The sequence below is a fragment of the Pseudochaenichthys georgianus genome, chromosome 7, assembly GCF_902827115.2.
Source record: "Pseudochaenichthys georgianus chromosome 7, fPseGeo1.2, whole genome shotgun sequence".
Taxonomy (NCBI): domain Eukaryota; kingdom Metazoa; phylum Chordata; class Actinopteri; order Perciformes; family Channichthyidae; genus Pseudochaenichthys; species Pseudochaenichthys georgianus.
The window spans coordinates 26,098,861-26,122,470 of record NC_047509.1 but is presented as its reverse complement, the minus strand read 5'-3'; the positions used below and the strand labels follow the sequence as shown (position 1 = coordinate 26,122,470).

Genomic DNA, 23,610 nt, shown 5'->3' with positions numbered 1-23,610 from the left:
ATTAAAAACTTGAAAAATATTCCTCTAAGGTACTTTTAGAACAGATCAAAAATTAGCGATTAATCGCGATTAACTATAGACAATCATGCGTGATCATCAATCATCTGTGATTTAGATCAAATGTAAAAGTCAGCCGAATTAGTGTTGATACTGCAAGGAGGCGTATTGTGTGAAGAGAAATTGAAGATGTTGTTTAATTGTTGAATATATTTATGATCCACGTCAAGTATTCAGTTTCGGCGGCATTTTCTCAGTTTTTCCAAAGGTCTTCTCATCAGGGCTCTATAAATAAAGAACTACGGCAGATCTGTAATATACAATGCAGCCGAACCGTGTATTACAATGCCGTTATGTGATGACTTTCAAAGAGAAAAGCAAGAACACTCGGAATTAAGTATTCTTTTATTCTTTTAAAAATGTTTTCCGGATTTCATATCATATAAACACCAAATCCCAGCATGCATTGTGGCTAAAACATCCAATAAACGAGCTTAAAACCATATCTGAGGATCTTGGGTAATCGCTCGAAATGCCTACGTCTGTTTCCGGTTATTTTTATTTTGAAATTCAGTTCCTGGCGGACGCCAAAAAAGCCCGAGATTATGGAATTAAACCAATAAATAAAAGCAAGGATAATTGAGTGTTATTGGTGAGTAAATAACAGTGTGTTATTTTGAAAAGAATAACAAATTAGAAGGAAAAAAAGATTTAAAAAATACAGATTTCAGTATCCTGAGGCTCTGAGCCCCATTTATTTTCCTCACAGACGGCAACAAAAGTTCGAAATTATACGATTTCAAATAAAAGCAATAACTGTGGCTTGATATTGAGTAAGAACATGTTTTTATGAACCACACAGCTTCCGGTCTTCCACGACCCGACCGGAGAAAAAGACGTGCTGCAGGCAGGAGAAATACATTGCTTTTAAAATCGTGCTGTGCAACACGAAAAAAAGGGGCAAATCGTGTTGGTGAACACGAATCAATAGATTAAAAATCGTGTTGGTGAACACGAAATGCCGTGAGACTGGGTTGATATGCACTACTATATTCTACTTCCTTGGTTTTTTGTTAGTTTTGATGCAAAGCTTCCTAGTGAAGCAGTATTATCCAACCACACTTGATTATTTTTACCAATGTATTTTCTGTGTTTTCTCTCCCAGACTAGCGACATTGGGATGACTCACAACTCCAGTGTGAGCGGTTTGTGTTTTGAGATCTGGTTCCGCAGGAGGAAAAGTGGGGACACCTACACCCTGAAGGCCCCCAGCATGGAGGTGAAGAAAGCCTGGACCACCGACCTGGAGAGGATTCTGTGGGATCAGGCCGCCCACAGCAGAGGTAGTAGCTACAACATACACTGTATCTTATTTAAATAGTACTTAGCTTAGCACAGTTTACTAAGTGCTGTGCAGGTTAAAACAAACAAATTTCATATATATGTTTTAGATTTGCGTTTGCAGGAGAGGGTTTTCATGGGAATGGGCCGCAAACCTTTTATGGACATTCAACCCAGCGATGCTGCCATCTGTGATCGATCCGTCAGCTGCGCCCTGCCTGGGAGAAGTAAGAAGCTGCACACACAAACATTTATTTTTAGAAAGCTTCAGAATATTTTTTACTAAAGAGAGAACATTTTGCAACTTTAACAAGTTCAATCCTACTTATTTAATAATACACACTCAATCTACAGGTTTCAATATATTTCATCATTTATGTTATTTATCGTGCAATATAATATTTCAGCTATATTCATTTCTTTTGAATTGCCAAAACTGTTGTCTGGATAGTACTTAGAGTACCAGACTCTAGTATATCAGCATTTGGATGGATTCCCAACATTTGCTTTAGTGTCACCATTGGGTTCACATGCATGTTTTTAGTGAAACATCTCAACTGCAGCTTGATTGTCATAAAATCTAATGCAAACAATTATGTTCCCCTCAGGATGAATTGTAATACCTTTGTTGATACCCTGACTTATCATCTAGCCCCATCATCAGGTCAATATTTACATTTTATTTATGGCCAAATACTTGCAAAACTAATGAAATTCCCATCTGCCTCAGCTGTGCTAATAAGCAAATGTTAGCATGCTAACGTTGCTAAACTAAAATGATGAACATGGTAAACATTATACTTCCTAAACATTAGCATGTTAACATTTTGAACATGTTAGCATTTCACTTTAAGCTCTTGCATGGCTGTATATTCTGTGGATATTGAGTCGTGTTTACCTTTAAAATGTTTTGAGATTTCATTTGTTTTTACTTTTACATTTTGTTGTTATGTTTACCTAAAAAAACAGTAACTAATTGACCCAGCCCATTGTTTTCTCATTGATGACATCCATCCATGTGTGTCGTCAGTCCCTGTGGTGTGTTATTCACACAGGGGCTTAGAGTATCCACGACCTCACTCCATTGGCTCTGGCAGCACCGCTTCCACGACTATAAGCCAATCATCTTCCTCCTCTGGACGGGGCTCGCTACCCCCAGCTGGTTATCCCGGGAACCAATCACAGGGAGCGGAGACCGGTCTTTCTGTCTACTCTTCCCCTGAGGCTGTGACTGAAAATGAAATCAACAATCTTCACCTTCGTCAGTATCATCTTCATCGTAACTGTGAACAATGGAAAAGCAATCACCTACTAAGTACGTTTTGTTTTTTGATAACAGAAGGGTCTGTTGGAAGTTGATTTCTTGGCTCAATAACTATCTAAATGAATAAACATAATCTGATTGTTTCTACCTGTACCTGTTTCTGCTTCAGTGGACAGCACCTCATCATCTGGAGAACACATCAACGTCTTCAGCAGCTCGGACTGCAGCTGCGTGTCTGCCATTGATGCAGAGGTAGTGGACGACTCCTCCTCCGTTGTATCCCAGAGTTCAGTACACCACCCACAACTTTGCCGGACCCCCAGCCTGAGGGGAGACAGCTCACCAGCGATTACAAGAAAGAAACCAGGTGTCGCCCCCAAACCTCCACATCTGGCTAATGCTCAGCTACAGGTGAAGGAGTAACAAGATGAAGAAGACCTTCTGAATTTATGTGTGAGCTGAAGACAATGGGTCGAATATCAAAGTATTCTCAGTCACATGTTGCTTCTCTAATGAATCAGAGTCAGAAACAGGTGTATTGCCAAGTCGGTTAACACATATTTCCCTTGAAAAACAATTGAAACTATTATACGTTAAGACATAGAAAAGTATTAACATGAAATCTGGATATACTAAAAAACATGCAGAATACTATTGCAAAGTACTTCGAATAATACGATAAAATAAAAAAGAATATGTGCAGTGTTGTTATGGAAAGTGGACGAGATGTAGCTTGTGTACAAATTGTGCAGGACTGGCAATAATGAAATGAAATAAATAAAAACATGAAATAGTTTGCATGCATACAGTATAGAGTGGCTGAAGGCACTGAAGGAGGTTTTGAAAGGGTCCAAATATGTGTCAAGAATTCAGCATAAATACTACAATATGCTACAGAGAAGACAAACAACGTATAACAGATATAGTATTATTAACCAAGACATCATGAGGCTTGTTTTTTGAACATTTTATTATATTGAAGTATAAAAAGTAATATTTGATATCTTGCATTGCAGGGGGATGACATTACAATTGGAAAAACGACGGAAGTCTAACCCTGGATTCCCTGCAAAAGGTAAAAATGTAAATTTCTTAAATTAACATGCATTTAAAGTGAAAGTATAGGAAAATAAAACAGATCCAAGTTTTACTATTCTTAATTTCCACTTTGAAAAGTTAAACATAGTTACTAGTATTTACATTTAAGGGAATTTAATCATATTAATTGCTAGAATTATCAATATTTTAAAAGTCGAATTAAATCATCCAGCCATCTTTAGATAACCTTGCTTAGCATCAAATGTATTGTTATTATTATTGTTTTGTTGTTGTTTTCATCAATATTTTCTGTAGCAATATCAAATTGTGCCTTGAATATTGTTGCAGATTGTCGGTGTTCTGAAGCTGCTCTGTCCTGTTGGAGAGCCTCCAGCTGCCCTGCAGAGTGAACACACATTTCCTGCTCCACAGTCTGGCGGCTGCCAGCTTTGTCTGGTCACAAGGTTTTTAGTTTTCAGCGATTTATTGAACCAACTGAGGTTTGGTTTGTTGATATCACATGGCAGTCATTTACAGGTGGTTGTCTCATGTGTCTTATATCACATAGTCTAAAATTACCACACACGAAAAGATGATGTAGTTGAAATATTGGTCATGAGGTGCACACACACACACACACACACACACACACACACACACACACACACACACACACACACACACACACACACACACACACACACACACACACACACACACACACACACACACACACACACACACACACACCATGTTGTGGGATCTTCTGTGCTATACATCCAACAATTATTAACAGCAGGGATCATAGAGCGTTGTCTTTATTATCTTCTAGAAATGGCACAATGCTGGTTCACAAACAGAACCAGCATCACCACACATGAGAGAGACCCTTTCAGGTGTATTGCCAGAGCACTGCTTGAGAAACAGCTGTTTAACATAATTCTCCTGACAGCTGGACTACATTGTTTTGGTTACAGGATCATGAGGGGAACTTAATGGAGTCCAACTGCTGAGCTATCCCCTGGCAATAGGCCCAGCACTCGCTGCAGATACAGAACTTAACTGATTACCATAAATGGAGAAGGATTCAATATGCAGCAGAACCTAAATGGATGTTATATGTAGAAATTATATATATATATATATATATATATATAGGGATATTTGTTTTCTCCTACAGTTAAAGGTTTCCTGTTTATTTATGTACTACTGCTGTGTTTTAAACAAATGTTTGTATCAGGTTTGTATCTGTCTGGCTCTGAGATTCTTACAGTAGTCCTGTATTCAAATAATTATTTGAAGGGACAGACCACTTGCTCATGTGCTTTCACATCTGGATTTGAACTACTTTGAAATAATTTAGCATACACACTCAGACACACACATTATGACTACAAGCTTTAACGTACATGCTGAGGTACCACTTACTGTCTTTAAGGGTCCACGTATGCTTACATACTGATCCATTTCCCAGCTACATCCTCAAGTAAATGACCATTACAGAAAGTTATTCTCATATGATTTCTGTTTCTTAATGAGTTATTAATGAAGGTCTGTGATTTTTATTGTACAGTATACAAGTGACAGGATCGTAAAAAAACTGAGGTCATAATGTTGTCCTCTGGTTATTTTAATTTCAAAGCCACTATCTTTTTAAAACATGGCAGATCCATGTTCTTTTATTTCTTACTAGCTTTCTTTCTTTCATTTATTTTTTTCATTGTTTCAATATTCAAATGTGGGGTCAGTACGGTTGTTGTTGTTGTTTTCTTTCTTCTTGTGTTTTTATTTTAACATTGTGTGGTTTCTCGCCTCTGGACTCTGACCAGACAGACTGCCGTAACATGAGGATGTCATCCGACAGCTTCACTTCCTTATTCCACAGACACATAATTCCTTAAAGACTGTAGACACTTGTTGCAATCTGTTTCATTTCCCTAGACGCAGATTTTATTTTGGTGCTAAAGCAGTTGAAATGTCTTTCAGCTCTTTCTTTTGTGTGTCAGGGAGATTTCTCTCGCATTTTGCAGACACATTTGATTAAATATAGGCTCTCATAGTCTAATAAACAATGTTTTACCTTTTTAAATGTGCATTTAATCAGGAAACAGCACATCGAGGCGTTGGTTTCATTATCTATAGCATCCTTCAGTAACTGAACATTTTAAAAGTGAAAGACTCACCATGTGATCTGAGAAAAGTGTGTGCCTTGCATAAGAAAAAAACTACTACAATCAGTTGCATTCAAGTTCTAACTGTATGATGTGTAAATTCCTGTGTTACATTATATAATGTCATGTATCAGTTGTTGGAACATTGTGTTAATGTTGAATCATTATACCAATTCACAGTATGTTGCAGCTCCAAAGAATGACGTCAATAATTTCTGAAAAAATGTTATTGTTGTTATTATTATTGTTTATATTTATTTTACAGAAATAAAATTACTATGGTCTATCTGGCACATGTACATGTGTTTAGTGTTTTATATTTTTTATAATGCATAATTATGTATTATGTATGTGGCTGGAATTATTTTTAGTGTGCATTACTCATTATTTGATTTGATTCTGTTAAAGTTTTTAAGCTTCTGTTCCCAAAGTAGAATCATTCACAATAGCCTTAAAGGTGGGGTAGGTAATTTATTTCAGAAACACTTTTTGTTATATTCCATGGAATGCTCTTAACATCCCGATAGCAATGAATATATTAAATGCTTTGACAATGAATTCATAAAAGAAATGTCATCTGTGGAAGCCGTAGTACTGTGTGTTGGAGGAGGGGCTCGGTAAGGAAGTGGCAGATTTTTTCCGGTTGTGTATTTTCAAATTATAGCGCACTCGAGCTGGTTTCTCCAAAATTACCTACTTGGTCGAATAAATAAAAGAGAGAAAATATTTGTTTAAGTCTAAAAACAGAACTACTGATGTAACAGATAGTAAAGAATCATGGACAGGTGGGGGTGTCCAGATCAGGTTTCACATGCTACAAATAGGGGCCGTCCCCCTGCAGGGTCATTAAGCGCAGGCTGAGCTGAAGTGTAAGTCTACACACACAGAGGTTAAAGGACAAGAACTTCTCTGCAGACATGAGTCAAGGTAAGACAGAGAAAAACTACTTTCATTTATCGATAAGAGGTTCAAATGTTACTAGTGGAGTTTATGATCTGAAAGGGCAGTTTATCTTTATTTAACTTCACACAGTCAGACTTCATTGGAGTGTCAAAGTCAAGTGTAAAATGTTATGAGCAGGAATGGACGACATTAGATATGACAGATCTCGAGGGTATCTGGGTTGAAGAATGTCTCTAATGATTTTTTTTGTGATTTACCATCTGGAGAAACTTAAATGAGCGGATGATCAAATCTAAAGAAAGTTGTCAAAAAGTGTCTATTTAAGATACTTCTCAAAAGGCACTTTTATAGTTTTTGATAGTTTCCTTTGATCCTTCTTTCTTAACTTTCAATACTATCTGTACCATTTTTATTGAATTACTTTTTTGTTTTACCTATTTTTTTATTTTGTGTTTTATGGATAGTGCTATTTATTTGTTTTAAATATAAACGCTTTGTAGATAGAGGTTAACATTATTATTATTATTATTATTATTAAGTCTGATGTTCATAGTTTTAGTCTATTGACGTGTGTTTAATTTCTAATCGAGTTGACAAATTGAGATGTGTTTTACCGTCTCAACACACAGTTGTGGATATTGAGCGCTATGATCTTGACATTAAGAGAAACAGCAGCAGCCATCACACCGAGCAGTGTGGAAAGGAGCGTTTGATTGTTAGAAGGGGGCAGCCCTTCAATATCACCTTACACCTCAAGCCTGGCAGCAAAGAGTTCAAGCCGGGTGAAGAAAGCTTCACACTCATCGTTGAGACTGGTAAGCATCTTAATTACAGTGATTACATTTAGCTCTACATGCTGATCTAAAGCACTGTATATCTGTATTTAGGGATTTTGTTTGCATGCATGAGAATTTATGTTTTTCACCTCTGGATTTAGTATAATTTATTACATCTGTTACCCTCCAGGTCCGTTACCCAGAAAAGAGTCAGACACTAAGGCTGCTTTTGGTCTAAGCGACTCCACAGCAGACAATGAGTGGAGCGCTTCTGCCTCTTATGATCCCTCCGGAAACTCAGTGTCTGTCTCGATCAGCTCCTCGCCCAACGCCCCTATAGGGCTCTACTCTCTGACTCTGGACCAGGATGGGCAGAAGACCAGTTCAGGACAGTTCACCCTGCTTTTTAATCCTTGGTGCACCAGTGAGTACATATTTTCCCAAATATTTATGATCCCAAACTGCAGCTGTAAAGCAGGAAATGTTGTAAGATTTGAAATGTTTAATTTGATGCAACTGGTCTAAATGTGTTGGTCTGTACTGACGAACAGGAGATGCTGTTTACATGCGCAGTGAGACGAAGAGGCAAGAGTATGTTTTAGCTCAATATGGGCTCATCTACAGGGGAGCAGCTAAACGAATCAAGGGGAAACCCTGGAACTTCGGACAGGTACATGAAATGTCAAATGTTTCCCCTTCAATAAAGTTCAGTAAACTTTACACAGGCTTTGTAATCTCTAAATGCTTCTTTTAGAGGCTGCCAGAAATCCTTACATGCTGCTCCACTCACACCTTCTCTTCTGATTGTTTGTCCGTCTGTAGTTTGAACCAGGAATACTGGATATCTGTCTGAAGATCCTGGATGACAACCCCAAATTTATCTCTGATGCCGACAAGGACTGCTGTGCCAGGAGGAATCCCATCTATGTGACCAGGGTGCTGAGTGCTATGGTAGGATGTGTCCAGGCTTTAGGGACTCCCTGTGGGCGACATTTAACCAGCCTGTGAATGGCTGTGCAGTAGATAAAGATTACCATGGTGAACCACATACACCTCTGTGTGCTGCTTTATACTGTGAGTGTTATATTATCCTGCAGGGGGGAGGACAAAGAGGAAAACCCCCTGCCTCTTTGGAAACGTTCTCGTCACCCGTGGCAACTTTTGTGATAGAAAGATGCAGAATAGAAAAGAGTTTTAATCTTCCTGTGCGGCTTTGATTTCAAGGTGATTTCAAAGAGCAGTAAAACAGATACATTTTAGTCTGTTACCGTGTTATTTTCAAGTCAAGTCAAGTCAAAAAAAGCTAAATTAGGAAATCAGGGCTATTTCTGCTTGTCTTGTGGTTGTCACCATATAATAAATCAGTACCAGGTTTCAGATGAACTGTCACACTAAATGTAAGTTACATAAGACAGTGAGGATGCACTCACGCAAACAATGAAAACACATTTTCCTTGTAAAGTTCACTTTCTCTTTGCTTTAATTAGTTCACTCTTATTGTTAGTATAGAGAATTGTGTGCTCTGATCTATCAGTACAAACGTGCATCCTTTAATACAGCATGGATATAAGAGGTCCTTCTCTTTTGTCCCTTCCCTCTGGATCTATGAAGGAAACAAATGTTCCACATATTTTTATAATGAAAAAATGTGGGATTTGCTATGTACACTTCCCAGGGAATAATGGCAGATTATCTGATTGACCTTGTATTATTTTATTAAATGATTACTGATTAATATGTTTTTTATGGCTTAGAGCCGGGGATAGCAGTGGACGGAGTCATATTTTTTTACTGATTGTCCGTTCCACTCTCGTGAACGCAATATATGAGGAACGGCTCGAGGGAATTTAATACGATTTTGCACAGATGCCCAATTAGTAGCGAGGAGTAATTGGTTAGAATGTGGTTCTCAAAGGACCAATTTCAAGGTCATTGTGACCTCACACAAATAGAAAAATTATAAAGTGACGGTCAATCTATTTCTTTAATGTTTATGTAATCTGACATGATCAGATCTCTATCTTGGAGCCTATCTTGTCATGATGGATGTGTGGAGAAATATGATATTAATAACAAGGAATCCTTAAGAAATCTGAGGGCATACTACTAAAACTTGGTGTTTCAACATATTGTGTTGCTGTCACTTGACAAAATGTAAATCTTTGGGAACATTTTCATTATCTCTTTCTATCCCTCTTTTGTCTCCCTCCTCTATCTGTACCCTCAGATCAACAGTAACAATGACAGAGGTGTGCTGGTGGGAGAGTGGCAGGACTTTACAGGTGGGGTTCATCCAGGAAAGTGGATCGGCAGCGGGGACATCTTGCACCAGTGGACAGAAAGTGGCCCTGTCCGCTTCGGACAATGCTGGGTCTTTGCTGCTCTTGCGTGCACAGGTTGGTGCACATTATGACGCGCATGGGAGTCCTTGTTTGACTGTCGGTGGATTTGGGCATATATTGAGTGACACATTCTGGTACATCCTAGTCACATTCAGTGTTGGGTGTAACGCGTTACAAAAGTAACGGAGTTACAGTAATGTATTACTTTTTTCTGTATTGAAGTAATGTAACGCATTACTAATGACATTTTGGTAATATAGGCCTACTACCCGTTACAATGCTCAGTAACGCAGTTACAAGTTACAACACATTTTAACCCGAAATTAAATGGTGTTTTGCTTTTTAAGAATTCACTAACATCGCAAGACATTTCGACACCAGAGAAAAATTGTGCGGGTAGATTATTAAACCTGGTGCAGGGGTCTCCAACACGTTGGTAGCTCGCGGGCAGCTTTTCAGTATAGCTCGCCGCTTGCGGTTAACAGACTGTGTGGAAAAGAATCCGACGACAATAAATGCACCTGAATCAGTCCGTGTCACTGCGGCTCAGACACACCTGGATTTATGTGTTAAAAGATACTCGCGTTAGCACCTTGCAGGGCCGGCTCTAGACAATTTGCTGCCCTAGGCGAGATTTTAGCTGGCGCCTCCCCAGCCAGAGAATCGTACAATAGAAAAGCCCTCCCTCTCTCGCTCGCTCCCACGCTCGCACTTTGGCGTGAGCTGCGGGCGCCAGATAAGCCAACATCCCCCATTTTCATCACTTACAGCACCCATCGTACAGGGCAAATGAAAAGTGTAACCGGGGTGAAAAGGGTGTTACATTTACTTAATTATGAATGTTGTTACATCAAGGCCGAAAATTAGGTTGAGCACCAACGGTCAAAAATGTTTTTTTCCCTCTCAGCTGTCAGCGCAGCGCCTCCCCAGATCTGGCATCTGGCATCTATAACGCCAGTGCTACGGGCCGGCCCTGGCACCATGTCAGGTTTTTGGTAGATTTAATCAATTATTGGATTGCAGAGTATGAATGTCCTTTTGCTATTTTCAGATGATAAATACGTGTGTAAAGTTTGTTCCACCAAACCCTGCCCCCTCCCTGAAAATGAGTGACAGGCTGATAGTAACCTGATAGATACGTTTCACTTAATAACTGATTGAGATGTGATAAAGCTAATCTCATACATTCTTGGGATTTATGTAACAGTAAAACAGAGAATAAGTGTGCACCCACATGCAGTATTTTTGTTTTTATATGCTGTTGTAAATACTCCTGTTGTCTGCTGTGTTCAGTCTCAAGTCATGTTGTGATGCCACATTCAGGACATTCGGTTTCTCTTTTTCGAGCAGAGGACCATTGCTAGAAGCTGCAGCTAGACTGCAGGAGTATTAGTTTTTAGTTTTTGAGGATGGAACAATTTCACACACAGATATATGGAGGCTAGACCTATACACTTATTTATCTGACGTCCAGCGCGCTGTCTTTTAACCTCTTTTCCTTTCTCTTTCTTGATCCTCCTTAGCAACCTTCATTATAGTTCTTGACAGTGGTCTGTACTGTATTAACAACGTGTCACATGTTAAGAATTTAGAATCAGAAGCAAGTATTCAACTAAACCGTGTAATAAAAGTTGTTAGTAGCCTTAATGGCCTACCTACACAGTTGTTATGCTATACCACATTGCCCTTCACATGTATATGTGATGTATAATGAGCTGCACTAAACTATATTTTAGCATTTAAAATACCTGGCCATTCTTTTAAGGTTATTTTGGTGAAAGTAACTAAAAAGTAAGATAAAAGTAGTGTAACTCATTACATTACAGAGACAGTAATAATTGTAATGTAACTTATTATTACTTACATTTTGGAAGTAACTTGCCCAACACTGGTCACATTTCATGTTGACATCATTGGTTTAAATCAACCAATTGCTTACTATGACTCCTCAGCAGTGTTGTGCTAGTTACTGAAAACCAGTAACTAGTTACCATTACTAGTTACTTCATTTAAAAAGGAACTCAGTTACTTTACTGATTACTTACACCAAAAAGTAATGCGTTACTGTGAAAAGTAACGTTTTAGTTACTTAAAAAAAGGGCTCCCATTATATTAATGCCCTTATAGCCTTCATTTCAGTACTGTTATTGCATTGGAGAATAATACAATCTGTTGATCAACTTGACATGCATTATATGCAATCTGGATAGCATCGATATTAGCTGGCTTTACATTTTTGTATATTCTTTCTCCAGGTAGTTGGAAAAAGTTTTCCGTTTCATATGCCGTGTGCCGCCCGGACATGCTATCATGCTAACTAGCTCCCTGAAAGCGGGTGACTCCACTGTAGCAATAGCCTGCATGTGTTCTACAACATACCGTGCAATGGCTTTATCGACTTTTCCCTGGCTAGCAGTCCCTTGGTTAAAATCCAGCCGCTGTTGCTTAGGTGCAGGTGGAGGTGGAGTGGTGTCGGCTGAGTCTCTGTGGTCTTAGCTACTAGCTTCGTCCCAGCATGTTGTTTTTGCAGATGTTTTAAGAGATTTGAATGACTGGTCTGGGCAGTAGATAGGCTCTTTGACCCGCCAGGACACAACTTACATTTAACTAAAACGTCCTTTTCTTTGTGCTCGACAAAAGTGAAATAGTGAGAATATCTCCAGGTGGAGAAACTAGACTTGAGCTCCGCCGCCGCTATTATAGTCTTGTTAAACAACACAAACACGCCAACAGCCCGTCTCCGCATGTGACACAGGAAGTATCTAAGTACATTTACTCAAGTACTGTACTCAAGTACAGTTCTCATCTCTGTTCACCTGGCTGTTGACTATATAAAAAAACTAACGCAGTAACGGAGTAACACACCATGTAGTAAGGGTAACTGAGTTACTGAATTTAAAAAGTAATGCGTTAGAGTACTAGTTACTGCCAAAAATAACGGCGTTACTTTGTAACGCGTTAGTCCCAACACTGCTCCTCAGTAGCCAACGACCTGCCGATGGCAGCCGACTCTGGGTCACCCAGCATCCTGGTCCTACTTGACCTGAGCGCTGCTTTCGACACAGTGGACCATACCATCCTCCTCCACCGCCTCGAGACCTACACAAGGGTGACGGACACGGCTCTGAAGTTGTTCTCCTCCTACCTCACCAACCGGAAGTACCACGTGTCTCTGGGGGGTTCCAGGTCAGACGACACCGCAGTGACATGCGGGGTCCCACAGGGATCAGTGCTTAGGCCCATACTGTTTTTAATCTATCTATTACGTCTGGGTCATATCATCAGACAACACAACATCAACTTCCACTGCTATGCTGACAACACCCAGGTCTATATCAAAACACAACCCAACCCCACCAATACTATCTCCACCCTAAACACCTGCCTGGAAGATATCCGCTCCTGGATGACCACCAACTACCTCCAGCTCAACAGCAGCAAGACGGAGGCAATCCTGATAGGCACCACCGACCAGCTTGCCAAGGCTGCCAACATCAGCCCCTCCCTCGATGGTCAGCTCATTCCTCTCTCCTCTGTTGTCACCAACCTTGGTGTAAAGTTTGACTCCACTCTGTCTTTCCAAGCCCACATCAAACAAATCACCAAGACCTCCTTCTTTCACCTGAAAAATATTTCCCGACTGAAGCCCTCACTCTCAACTGATGACACCAAAAAACTGGTCTGTGCACTCGTCTTATCAAGACGAGACTACTGCAATGCACTCCTCTCCGTTCTCCCAGCCAAATCCATCAACCGTCTGCAACTTGTCCAGAACAGTACAGCCAGAGTTCTCACCGGTTCAAAAAGGTCCGCCCACATAACCCCCATACTTTCCCAACTACACTGGCTCCCAGTCCACTACAGGATCCAGTTTAAGGTTCTGCTCCTGACCTACAAAGCCCAAAATACCTCTGTGGCCTCATCCGTACCCAGACATCTACCCGCTCTCTCCGCTCCAGCCACGCTCCTCTACTCTACATCCCCCGCACACGTTTCCGGACAATGGGAGACCGAGCCTTCTGCTCATTTGCCGCTCGCCTCTGGAACTCCCACCCAGATCAGCTGAGATCTGCCCCTTCCACCGAGGTCTTCAAAACCGGCCTGAAGACCCTCTTCTTTCGGCAGGCCTTCCAATAAACTTTTATCATGGTACACCTGGGTACTGCCATTTTTATCGCTATCTCTGACTTTATATTTTTAACTGAATCATTTTTTACTTTTTATCCCTTACATTTTATCAGTGTCTTACATTGTGAAGCGCTTCAGGATTTGTCTTGGTAGATGAGTAGCACTATATAAATTAAATGTATTATTATTATTATTATTATTATTATTATTATCAGGTAACACAGAAACATTACCCCGACTTCTGTTGCATTTGTTTCTTAGACACACCATCTATTGCTTCTTAATAACGTCCTCCAGTACACTTCCGCTGCCATGCAATGCCTAAAGTTAGAATCTAGTCTCTTGGCTTTGAAGCTCTCCACCTCCTGAGACATGTTTATGTGATGTTTTAATTGTATCTTTGATGACATTGGCTATGTCTAGAATGTGCTTTAGTCAGCTGCTCTGATGAAGTGTGACTCTTCTCCCTCCTCCAGTGTCCCGGGCCTTGGGCATCCCATGTCGAGTGGTAACTAACTTTGGATCGGCTCACGACTCTGACGCTAACCTGATTATAGAAAACCTGTATGATGAAGATGGTGAAAGAATGTCAAATGGTGATTCGATATGGTAAGTGATATTACCTTAAATACATGCATAACCACAACTGTCATTTCTGAACACGTCTTTTTTACTTTTTCCGTCTTCCAAAATGTTCCATGATCACATGTACTTGTGATTTTTCCACATTCAAGTAACAGAATCCTTTATCTTACCAGGAACTTCCATGTGTGGGTGGACAGCTGGATGACTCGTCCTGATTTGGGGACAGACTTTGATGGCTGGCAAACCAGTGACCCTACCCCACAGGAGACAAGTGATGGTAAACTCTTATTTTGATGTCCAATTGCTTGACTTGTTTCTGAAAAAGTCCCATATATACGATACGATACGATATACTTTATTGTCCCCGTAAGGAAATTTGTTCTGGACTCCGTCCTGCAGTTCAGCATACATGTACATATACAACCATAGTGGACATTAAGAGACATACACATACCATCAGTCATACACCATTTGAACAAACACAATATAATATATATAAGACTAAGGACTGCCTTGGCAGACCAACTGCTGAACAAAAACATACATCATGAGAAATACCTCCAACCATAACTGTATTGGAAGTGCTACAAAGATAGGTCATAGTCAATGGCATGCCTAGTCACATTTCTAACCATGGAGGTTTCAGTTTCAGCCACCAGTCATAGGTTAGTTGTGTTGTTGTGGCCAAACCTTCATATGACTCATCGTGAGACTTCTTGAAACAGTAAAAAATAAGTGATAGACCCCGCCTCACCACAAATGTAATACGTTGTTTATGCTTTTGATTGAGTTCTTTTATATTTTGAGAATCAAGTTTAAATGTCGAGAATAAAGTATAAATGTTGATGAAAAGAGACATTATTTATATTTATATTTTTTGAGAATACAGTCGACATTTTTGAAGATTAACTAAACATTACAAGAAGTCACAACCAGTGTCAGAGCATATTCTGAAAGTTTGACTTCAAAGTTTGACTTGAATGACTTGCGCGGCCTGAATCCTTGCATTGTGTCTGACTCTGTCTCTGGATGTGTGATGCCATCAGGTGTTTTCTGTTGCGGACCGTCCTCTTTGAAGGCCATCAGGGAAGGAGAGCTGACAAAGAAATATGACGCTCCCTTTATTTTTGCTGAGGTAAGTTTTCGCTATTGGCTGTAATAGTTTTAATCAATGACTGTTGACAAATGTCTTTATGTTCACTGATGGTCATCTCACGCCGTGTGTTGGGTCAGGTTAATGCAGATGTTGTGGACCTGGTGCGCCTGTCAAGTGGAAAGTTCGTACAGTTCAGTGGATCAACTAAATCTGTTGGACGGTATATCAGCACCAAAGCTGTGGGCTCGGATGATAGACACGACATCACACACCAGTACAAGTATCTAGAAGGTACTGCTGTGTCACATGTACACAGACACACGCAAGACTCTAAACACAGAATCACAATGTATTTTTTAAATAAATATCAAACTGTTTAAATGTAGAATGCCCCAACTACCTCAATTTGAGAATGCAATCTTGTCGCATTTGAAGGGAAAAGCCTGTTGTTGACCCAGAAGCTAAGACATTGTTTCATTACCTCTGATGGTTTTCAGGCTCAAAGGAGGAGAGGCAGGTGTATGAGAAGGCTCAGCATCACAACAAGCTACTGCAGCGAGGAGAAGAGCCGGGGCTCCATCTCAAGGTGTCATTTTTCAACCGCTTGTACATTATAGTACATTACATCTCACTTGTTTGACGCTTTTACCGAAAGCGACTTACATACATTCAATACTGAGGGCAGTGAAGTGTCTTGCCCAGGGACACAATGACATGCTGACTGTCGTGGGGATGGTCGAAGATAAATAATAATACATTTCATTTATATAGCACACTTTAAAAACAACGTCATCTGAAGGTGCTTCACAAAGATCAACACACTAGACCACTGAGCCACAGCCTCCCATCTATACATACATACATCATAGAAAATAACTATAAACATGTACATAAATTGTACATCAAGAGATGTCACAATTTATGTATGAACGTTTTTAAAGCAGCAGAAAATCGCCAGGTTCAAAAGTTGAAATATATTTAATTTAGTATCACTTTATATAAATATATACATCAAATTAATTGTGTCTATGCTGCATCAGCTTTGAAATGAATAAACAGTTCTATCAGCATATTCTTTTCCAAGGATCAAAGAATCATCATTTTCAACATCATTCACAACTAATTCAGGTTCATTAAAAATATAAAATATTGAGATTTATGTTATTCTTATGTCCTTATTATACAATGAATGACATTTAAAAAATCCTATAACTCTCATTTAAGATCAAACTGGCTGATAACATGATAGTGGGCTCGGACTTTGAAGTGCACGCTATCCTCACCAACAACTGCGTGGACGCGAGGATCTGCACCTTCCTGTTCTTCGCCAAGGCTGTCGGCTACAACGGAAAACTGGGAGACAGCTGCGGATTCACTTCAGACAAAGTGGAGGTGCCCTCTGGAGAAGGTCAGGGAACACAACACGTCACAAACCCTGGTGTAATTGCATCAAAATAGTTGTAATAACCTAAGGTATGTTGTGATTTTTACAGAAAGGCGCATGTCCCTCAGACTGGAGTATGAGCGTTATGGATCAGCGATCACCTCCGACAGGTTGATCCAGGTGTCAGCCATCACCATCGACAAGCAGATCACAAATTACCATAAGGCTGAGAAGACCATCGTGCTGGACGAGCCAGAAATACACATCAAGGTACGGGCAATGCACAGGTGAAAGACCTGTATTCCAGATTCACATTTTATAAAAACTAAATATAAATAAATAATTTTGAGTAGTTTGAGTTGCAAGATTTCAGCATACATGAACTTAAAGTACAGCAGATATTTAATAATAATTTTTAAAAAATCCAATTTGTTTTTGTTCTGTAGCTTAAAGGGTTAGGCTACAAATGCATTTTGTTGTGCAGTCGTGTGTGAATGAAAACATATTATCCTTGAACCCTTGTATACATTGTTTATGTAAGATAGTACAGTTTAGAAAGCCACACATCTTTTAGAGTTAGAGTTAAATCATTCTGATTCAGCTTTGAAGCCTTTACCATAAAGCATTCCAATGTATAACAGGACATTGGAAAATAAGTGAAATCTCAAACTTACGCTTTTTTTAAATGTCAGGGGGAATTGAACCTTGAAATGTGATTCTGGTAGCTTTGATTGCAGATCGCAGAATAGTTTATATTCAACTAGAAATCCCTGTCATTATGTATTGCCCCCAGGTACTTAATTACATGATTTTAATTATTTACAACCCTATACCACCTCTCACATTATGAAACCTGTACTTGAACCCTTCTCTGCAGCTGTTGGGAGAGGCCACAGTGAGGCAGAATGTAACGGCCTCACTGACCCTCCTGAACCCTCTCCCAGAGCCCCTGCAGGACTGCAGCTTCACCGTGGAGGGGGTCGGCCTCACTGAGGGCAAACCTCTAACTGCCAGGTATGTCGACTACATCATAACTGTTTTCAGCAGTTTAATGCTTCAAATATTGATTTGAGGTTTTCTGTTTTTTCACCTTATGGCTTTACTTGTAATTCATATTAAGGTTTATTTAAATGTTAAAGTACAAGATAGTGTTTGTGCAAAGCTTGTACAAAAACACCCCGAAACCACCCCGAAACCACAGTGTCCTTCTCCATAAAAACGGTCACTCAATGATTCTTGTTTCAGTGGAAACACCTTTTGGTACAGTAAAATATAAGATGATGTTCTGTGATCTGTGGGATATGTTATGTTGGATAAAAAATGTTGTCTGGCGATGCTCATGTTTATTGTCTGTGATTCCGGCAGGATTGAAGCTGTGGGCCCCAAACAGGAGGCCAAGGCCAGCTTTGAGTTCAGTCCCACCAGCGCAGGCCCCTGTGTGCTGCTGGTTAACTTCGATAGCGACAAACTGAAGAATATATTGAGCTCCATCAATGTTGTTGTGAAAGAATCAGCCAGTACCGAAGCCAATACAGTGTAATGTCTTTTTTTAAGCCCCTTATATATCCACATATTGTCCTAGGATTTGTTGTTATACTTTCAGAAATCCAATGATCCACATCCACTAATCATTATGTACAGTGCTTCTTTAGTAAGCCTTAAAACTATAATATATTGAAATTAACTTCACTTAAATAATTAATCACGTAACGTATTTATTTTATTTGGTCACATTTAAATGTGACAATTAAGCCGCTGCTGCCAACGCTGTAAGTAAAGCAATTGTTTGTTGAAGAGAGAAACACTTCCCTCCCCTGTTTTAGAAAACATTTTGTTATTGGTAAAAACAATTTCCGATAAGTTAACAAATGTTTTTTCAATATAAAATGTTTTGAGGCTTGGGGTGTGTTTGTGTAATTGCAGTGTGAAAATAAATGCCATGTCACATAATGCCTTGTGGTTCATGGAGCTGATTTGACTGACATTACATCATTTTACGGTAATATGTCTATTATGATGACCAAAGTTTTGTATCAAACTTATTTTCATTTTCAAAATTGATACCTTTAACCATATTGCTATATAGAATATATACTGTATATGGAGCTGACATCACTAGTGTTTGTGTAACACATATCAAATACTCATGAAGGTTCATGCTAAGTGACTATACCAAGTCTCATTTGGACTGTTTTTTTTCACTGTACATGGGAGATCAAAGTTCTTATAAGCTTTTGCCTTTAGCTGACAATTTGTCACACAACTGATAATATGTTAATTAATACTAGTAAAAGTAGCACTGCTGTAGTTTGATGCACACATTTATTTCACAACAACACAGCTCATAGTCAGATGGAAGTCATCATTCCACCTCGCGCTCCTCCACCTGGGAGAGTGTCACAGAGTGATGAGGTGAAGCGTACTCGGCCAGGTTGGGCAGTCCGTGCACCACGCAACAGCTCATGGCGCTGCCGGAGGTCTCCAGGTCTCGAGCATCAGACCACTCACCCGTTTCAACATCGAAGCACTCGACGGCGCGGACGGCGGAGGAGCCGTTGAAGCCCCCGACCACAAAGACACGGTCATCGATCAACGCGATGCCGAAGTTGCTGCGGCAGCTCAGCATGGAGGGAACAGCATGCCAGTTGTCCGTTTCTGGGCTGTAGGCCTCAGCAGAGCGCAGACGGCTGGTTCCATTAAAGCCACCAACCTTTAAAGAAAATGGGAAATGTGAGGTCAGGACTGCATCTATGTTTCTGTTTCTGTTGTCCTATCTTATAGTTGATATTTTTGGCAATATGTTTTTATATTTGAGAACATTTCTGCCATAAAAGGACTTTTTCCCGTTTTATTTGAGTATAGTCAGTGCTTAATGTGCTTACTGCAAAGACATGGTCTGCATAGGTGACGACCCCCACTCCGCTGCGCAAATTGCCCATGGAGGCGATCAGGGTCCACTGGTTGCTATCTGGGTCGTAACATTCAGCCGTTGACAGGCAGTCAATTCCATTGAAGCCACCGCATACGTACACCTGGAGGAAATAAAAGTGATAAGGAATCTGAAGGCAGAAATTCAGTGTTTTTATAGACTAAAGGCTATTTTCTCACTATTGGGGAGCAAACTAGCCTTTTATAGGAGAGAAAAATAAGCAACACTGCATAATATGAGGATCATAAAGTATTGAATAAATACTTTTTTGGCATTTGTTTTTGGGCTTGATAACAATATTAATTTGGATAATAATCTAGTGAGGCTTGTTAAACATAAATATCATTTTGTTTTATTTAGCTCCGCCCACCTTGCCATGGAGGGCTGCACTGCTGGCGTCACTTCTCTCCTCGTGCATGGGCGCAATTACGGTCCACTGGTTGGCTCTGGGTTGATAGCGTTCGACAGTATTGTGTCGATCCTCTCCATCGTAACCTCCCATGGCATATATGAACCCGTCCATCACAGTCACAGTGACAAAGCAGCGTCTCACATGCATCTGTGCCACCTTCTGCCAGGTGCGCGTCACCAGGTCCAATCTGTGCACAGAGCTGAGCCGCACCACTCTGTCAAAGCCACCGACACAGTAAACCGATCCATCTAGAAACACCGTGGCATGGTAGGCCCAGGGACCCCCCTGGGTGCTGGTGACATTGACCCAGCGGTCAGCACGGACATCGTACGCCTGGATGGCGTTGGTGGGCACTCCGCCTTTCCAGCCTCCAACAGCCAACATGATGGCATAGGGCAGTCGTGGACGGGCCAAAGGGTTGTAGTGAATAGAATCAAAGTAGCTCATGGTTCGGAGGTCAAGCATGGCATTCAGGGTCCTGAGGATAATTGGTTCACAATCTTGACATTCCTTCACCAATGGGTTGTTGCTGACGCTTTCTATGAAGTTGTCTGGACTCATTAAAGCCAACCTGACCTAGAGACATGAGGAGAGAAGTTGGATTTACATGTTCTCTAATCCATAATTCACTTATGATTTAGTGATTCCCCACTTACTTTGGGCAAAAGAAGAGAGATGTATTGTCTGCGTTCCCCAGTTGAGTAGGAGATCCAACCAAGGATGGCCCTTAGCACAATTTTCTCCTGCTTTACATTGAGTCTGTCATCCCCAATGATTTGACTAAGTTCTTGTGCAGAGAGCTGCATGAACTCTTCTGAGGCGGCAACAACTTCCTCAAAGTGATTTAGCGTGAAAAGGAAAGCCTTGTTCTTCATTTCAGGGGTGTAATAGATGTCTGTGAACTTCATGATGCCGATGCAGTTCTGAGGGACCAGCTGCTGCTCCAGGAGGTCACAGCAGGCTCGTACGACGCCCATTACATTGTACCGGTCTGCTGCTATAAAAAGCTCCTGCACATTTTCTTGTGTGACTGGAACATATTCAGTGTAGGCAAAGTCAATGAGGAGCTTCATCACGTCAGCGGACACATTGGGAATGTCAAACACCTGACAGTCTGGAGTGGACCAGCGAGTAAACAGGACCCTGCGAGGCAGCATGGAGGCAAAACAAGGTTATCTTTTTAAATGGTCTTCTCATAAAATAATAATATAAATATAAACCTCATATATCACTTTTCAGAATTTGCATTTGTTCCAGCAGAAAAAGAGCCAAAGACAGCTTAATGTTTAACAAGAAGTATGTATTAAAAACAGAAAAAAATATTAAAGATAAAAGAAATGTTTTTAAATAAGTTTAAAAAAAAGAATTACACAATTTACAAAATACAAACATACACAGCCTGTAACAGCTCTGAAGATGTAGTAGCCATATTGCACAGTTATTCACGGAATATATATATATATATATATATATTGCACATTGTTGGTGTTTAACAACAAGGGGTGTAATAGACTGTGTGTGTGTGTGTGTGTGTGTGTGTGTGTGTGTGTGTGTGTGTGTGTGTGTGTGTGTGTGTGTGTGTGTGTGTGTGTGTGTGTGTGTGTGTGTGTGTGTGTGTGTGTGTGTGTGTGTGTGCGTGTGGGGGGGGGGGGGGTCTACTAGGGGCTGTGCTGGTTGTATTGATTACAGAATAACAGGAGAGGTCATTCACTGTACAGATGGGATGGCATCTGAAATGTAATTTCTTTCTCTTTTTGCTCAAACGATGCCTTTAATACTGTATACATATCAATTCAGTGTTGTGTTACCAGCAACACACAGGGTCCCAATTTATTTACGCATAAATATAGGAAATCATAAATTCAACTGAATAGTCACACTGAAATTATTTTTAAACTATTTGTTAATCAGTGTATAAATGTCCTATTAAATATCATCATCATCATCATCATCATCATCATCATCATCATCATCATCATCATCATCATCATCATCACAGGACAGCCATCTGCACAAAAAAAAAATCCTAATCCAAAAGAAAAATAAGCTTTTACAAGTACTATGCTTAAGTGTGGCAATTTACTTTATATTTGAGTACCAACTCAATAAACTCAACCATTCTTTTAAAATGTTCATCTGTTTTTAATGTGTGAATATATCTTCTCTGTGATGTCACTTATTAATATTGAGTTGTGTTGCAGTTTGTTAAAGGTCCCCTATTATACTGTTTTTCATCAATATATTATAGGTCTCAGATATATATAAACATGTCTCTGAAGTGTTTGGCTCCAAATACCAAACAGATCATGCATCCCATAATCCCCTCTGTTTCAGCCCTGTTTCAAAAGTGCTGATTCTCTGTCTGTTACTTTATGGAAATAAGGAGCCACTCCCCACGCCCCTCTGAGAGATATTTCGTTAAATAGAACACAATGGTGCTCTAGGAGGAGATTCAGGTGATAAGGTGTGTGGGGGGGGGGGGGGGGGGTACCTTGGTTGGTTATTGGCTAATGGTTACACGACCCAAACAAATCGTTATGACATCATAAAGTGGCCAAAATCTGATCAGCTCATTTTCAGACAGGTTTTTATATAAATGGATCAGGATAAAAAGAGAGAGAATCTCTTTCCAGAGGGGACACATGTTTATGTATAAAAGACAGGAAAAAGTGGATTTTGCATAATAGGTGACCTTTAAGTTCTCTTTGCTAAGCCTGCTGCTGTTTTTCTGCTTATTGAAAGTATAACTAGTATCCCTCTGTTAACACCTAATAGGGAACTCACTGAAAGAACGGGCTGCAGTTACAGAGGATGATCTTGTGCACGTGAAACTCAACATTCTCCACTCTGATCACCGCATCACAAAGCTTTTTTTGAAGACGCAGCTCGTTGTACACGGTCATCTTTGCCCTTCAGTAGGAGAACTTCTACACTTTAAATCTTCAGTGTAAGTTGCGCTCTGGGCTCTCAACCAATGACTCCCCTGAATCTTCTGAGGGTGTAGACTGCTTCACAGGGTTCTAGAATGGGTCATATGTAAACTCACAGAATCTTAAACCGGTTCCAAAGTTCTATGTGGTTCCCATGGTAACAAATGTTCTGTTATCAAGGCCTTTTTTTTATATGTACAAAATATCTGAAAAAACGACATACTTTATAACAATGAACACATAAGACACACCTCTTTTTATTGGATTTCAATGCTTCTTCTATTTTAAATGATTATCTGTATTAACAAAATCTG

General features: G+C 40.0%; 3 protein-coding genes across 3 annotated transcripts in view; 2 read left to right on the top strand and 1 right to left on the bottom strand.

Annotated features, from left to right (window-relative positions):
* LOC117448902 (pleckstrin homology domain-containing family G member 4B-like) overlaps window positions 1-6,110 on the top strand; it is a 34,417-nt gene extending 28,307 nt beyond the window's left edge. Inside the window, exons 20-25 of the mRNA XM_034086201.2 lie at window positions 1,163-1,340; window positions 1,449-1,565; window positions 2,324-2,653; window positions 2,772-3,013; window positions 3,619-3,677; window positions 3,989-6,110. Coding sequence (XP_033942092.1) covers window positions 1,163-1,340; window positions 1,449-1,565; window positions 2,324-2,653; window positions 2,772-3,013; window positions 3,619-3,657 — 906 coding nt within the window. The 3' untranslated portion in view covers window positions 3,658-3,677; window positions 3,989-6,110. The remainder of the gene's footprint in view (window positions 1-1,162; window positions 1,341-1,448; window positions 1,566-2,323; window positions 2,654-2,771; window positions 3,014-3,618; window positions 3,678-3,988) is intronic.
* A 552-nt stretch (window positions 6,111-6,662) lies between these two features.
* LOC117450158 (protein-glutamine gamma-glutamyltransferase 2-like) lies at window positions 6,663-19,003 on the top strand. Its single transcript, XM_034088231.2, has 15 exons — window positions 6,663-6,738; window positions 7,344-7,529; window positions 7,681-7,914; window positions 8,042-8,160; window positions 8,313-8,441; window positions 9,718-9,886; window positions 14,437-14,569; window positions 14,719-14,822; window positions 15,592-15,680; window positions 15,779-15,932; window positions 16,139-16,227; window positions 16,866-17,049; window positions 17,135-17,295; window positions 17,903-18,039; window positions 18,391-19,003. Exons 1-15 carry the CDS (start codon window positions 6,729-6,731, stop codon window positions 18,563-18,565), a joined length of 2,073 nt encoding a protein of 690 aa, XP_033944122.1. The 5' UTR covers window positions 6,663-6,728; the 3' UTR covers window positions 18,566-19,003.
* Window positions 19,004-19,344: 341 nt separating this feature from the next.
* Window positions 19,345-23,353, bottom strand: LOC117449901 (kelch-like protein 10). The gene is made up of 5 exons (XM_034087820.1): window positions 23,151-23,353; window positions 21,023-21,509; window positions 20,325-20,942; window positions 19,908-20,057; window positions 19,345-19,735 (listed from the first exon to the last, which is right to left on the bottom strand). The coding sequence occupies exons 1-5, from the start codon at window positions 23,267-23,269 to the stop codon at window positions 19,388-19,390; spliced, it is 1,722 nt and encodes a 573-aa protein (XP_033943711.1). The 5' UTR covers window positions 23,270-23,353; the 3' UTR covers window positions 19,345-19,387.
* Window positions 23,354-23,610: the final 257 nt, after the last annotated feature.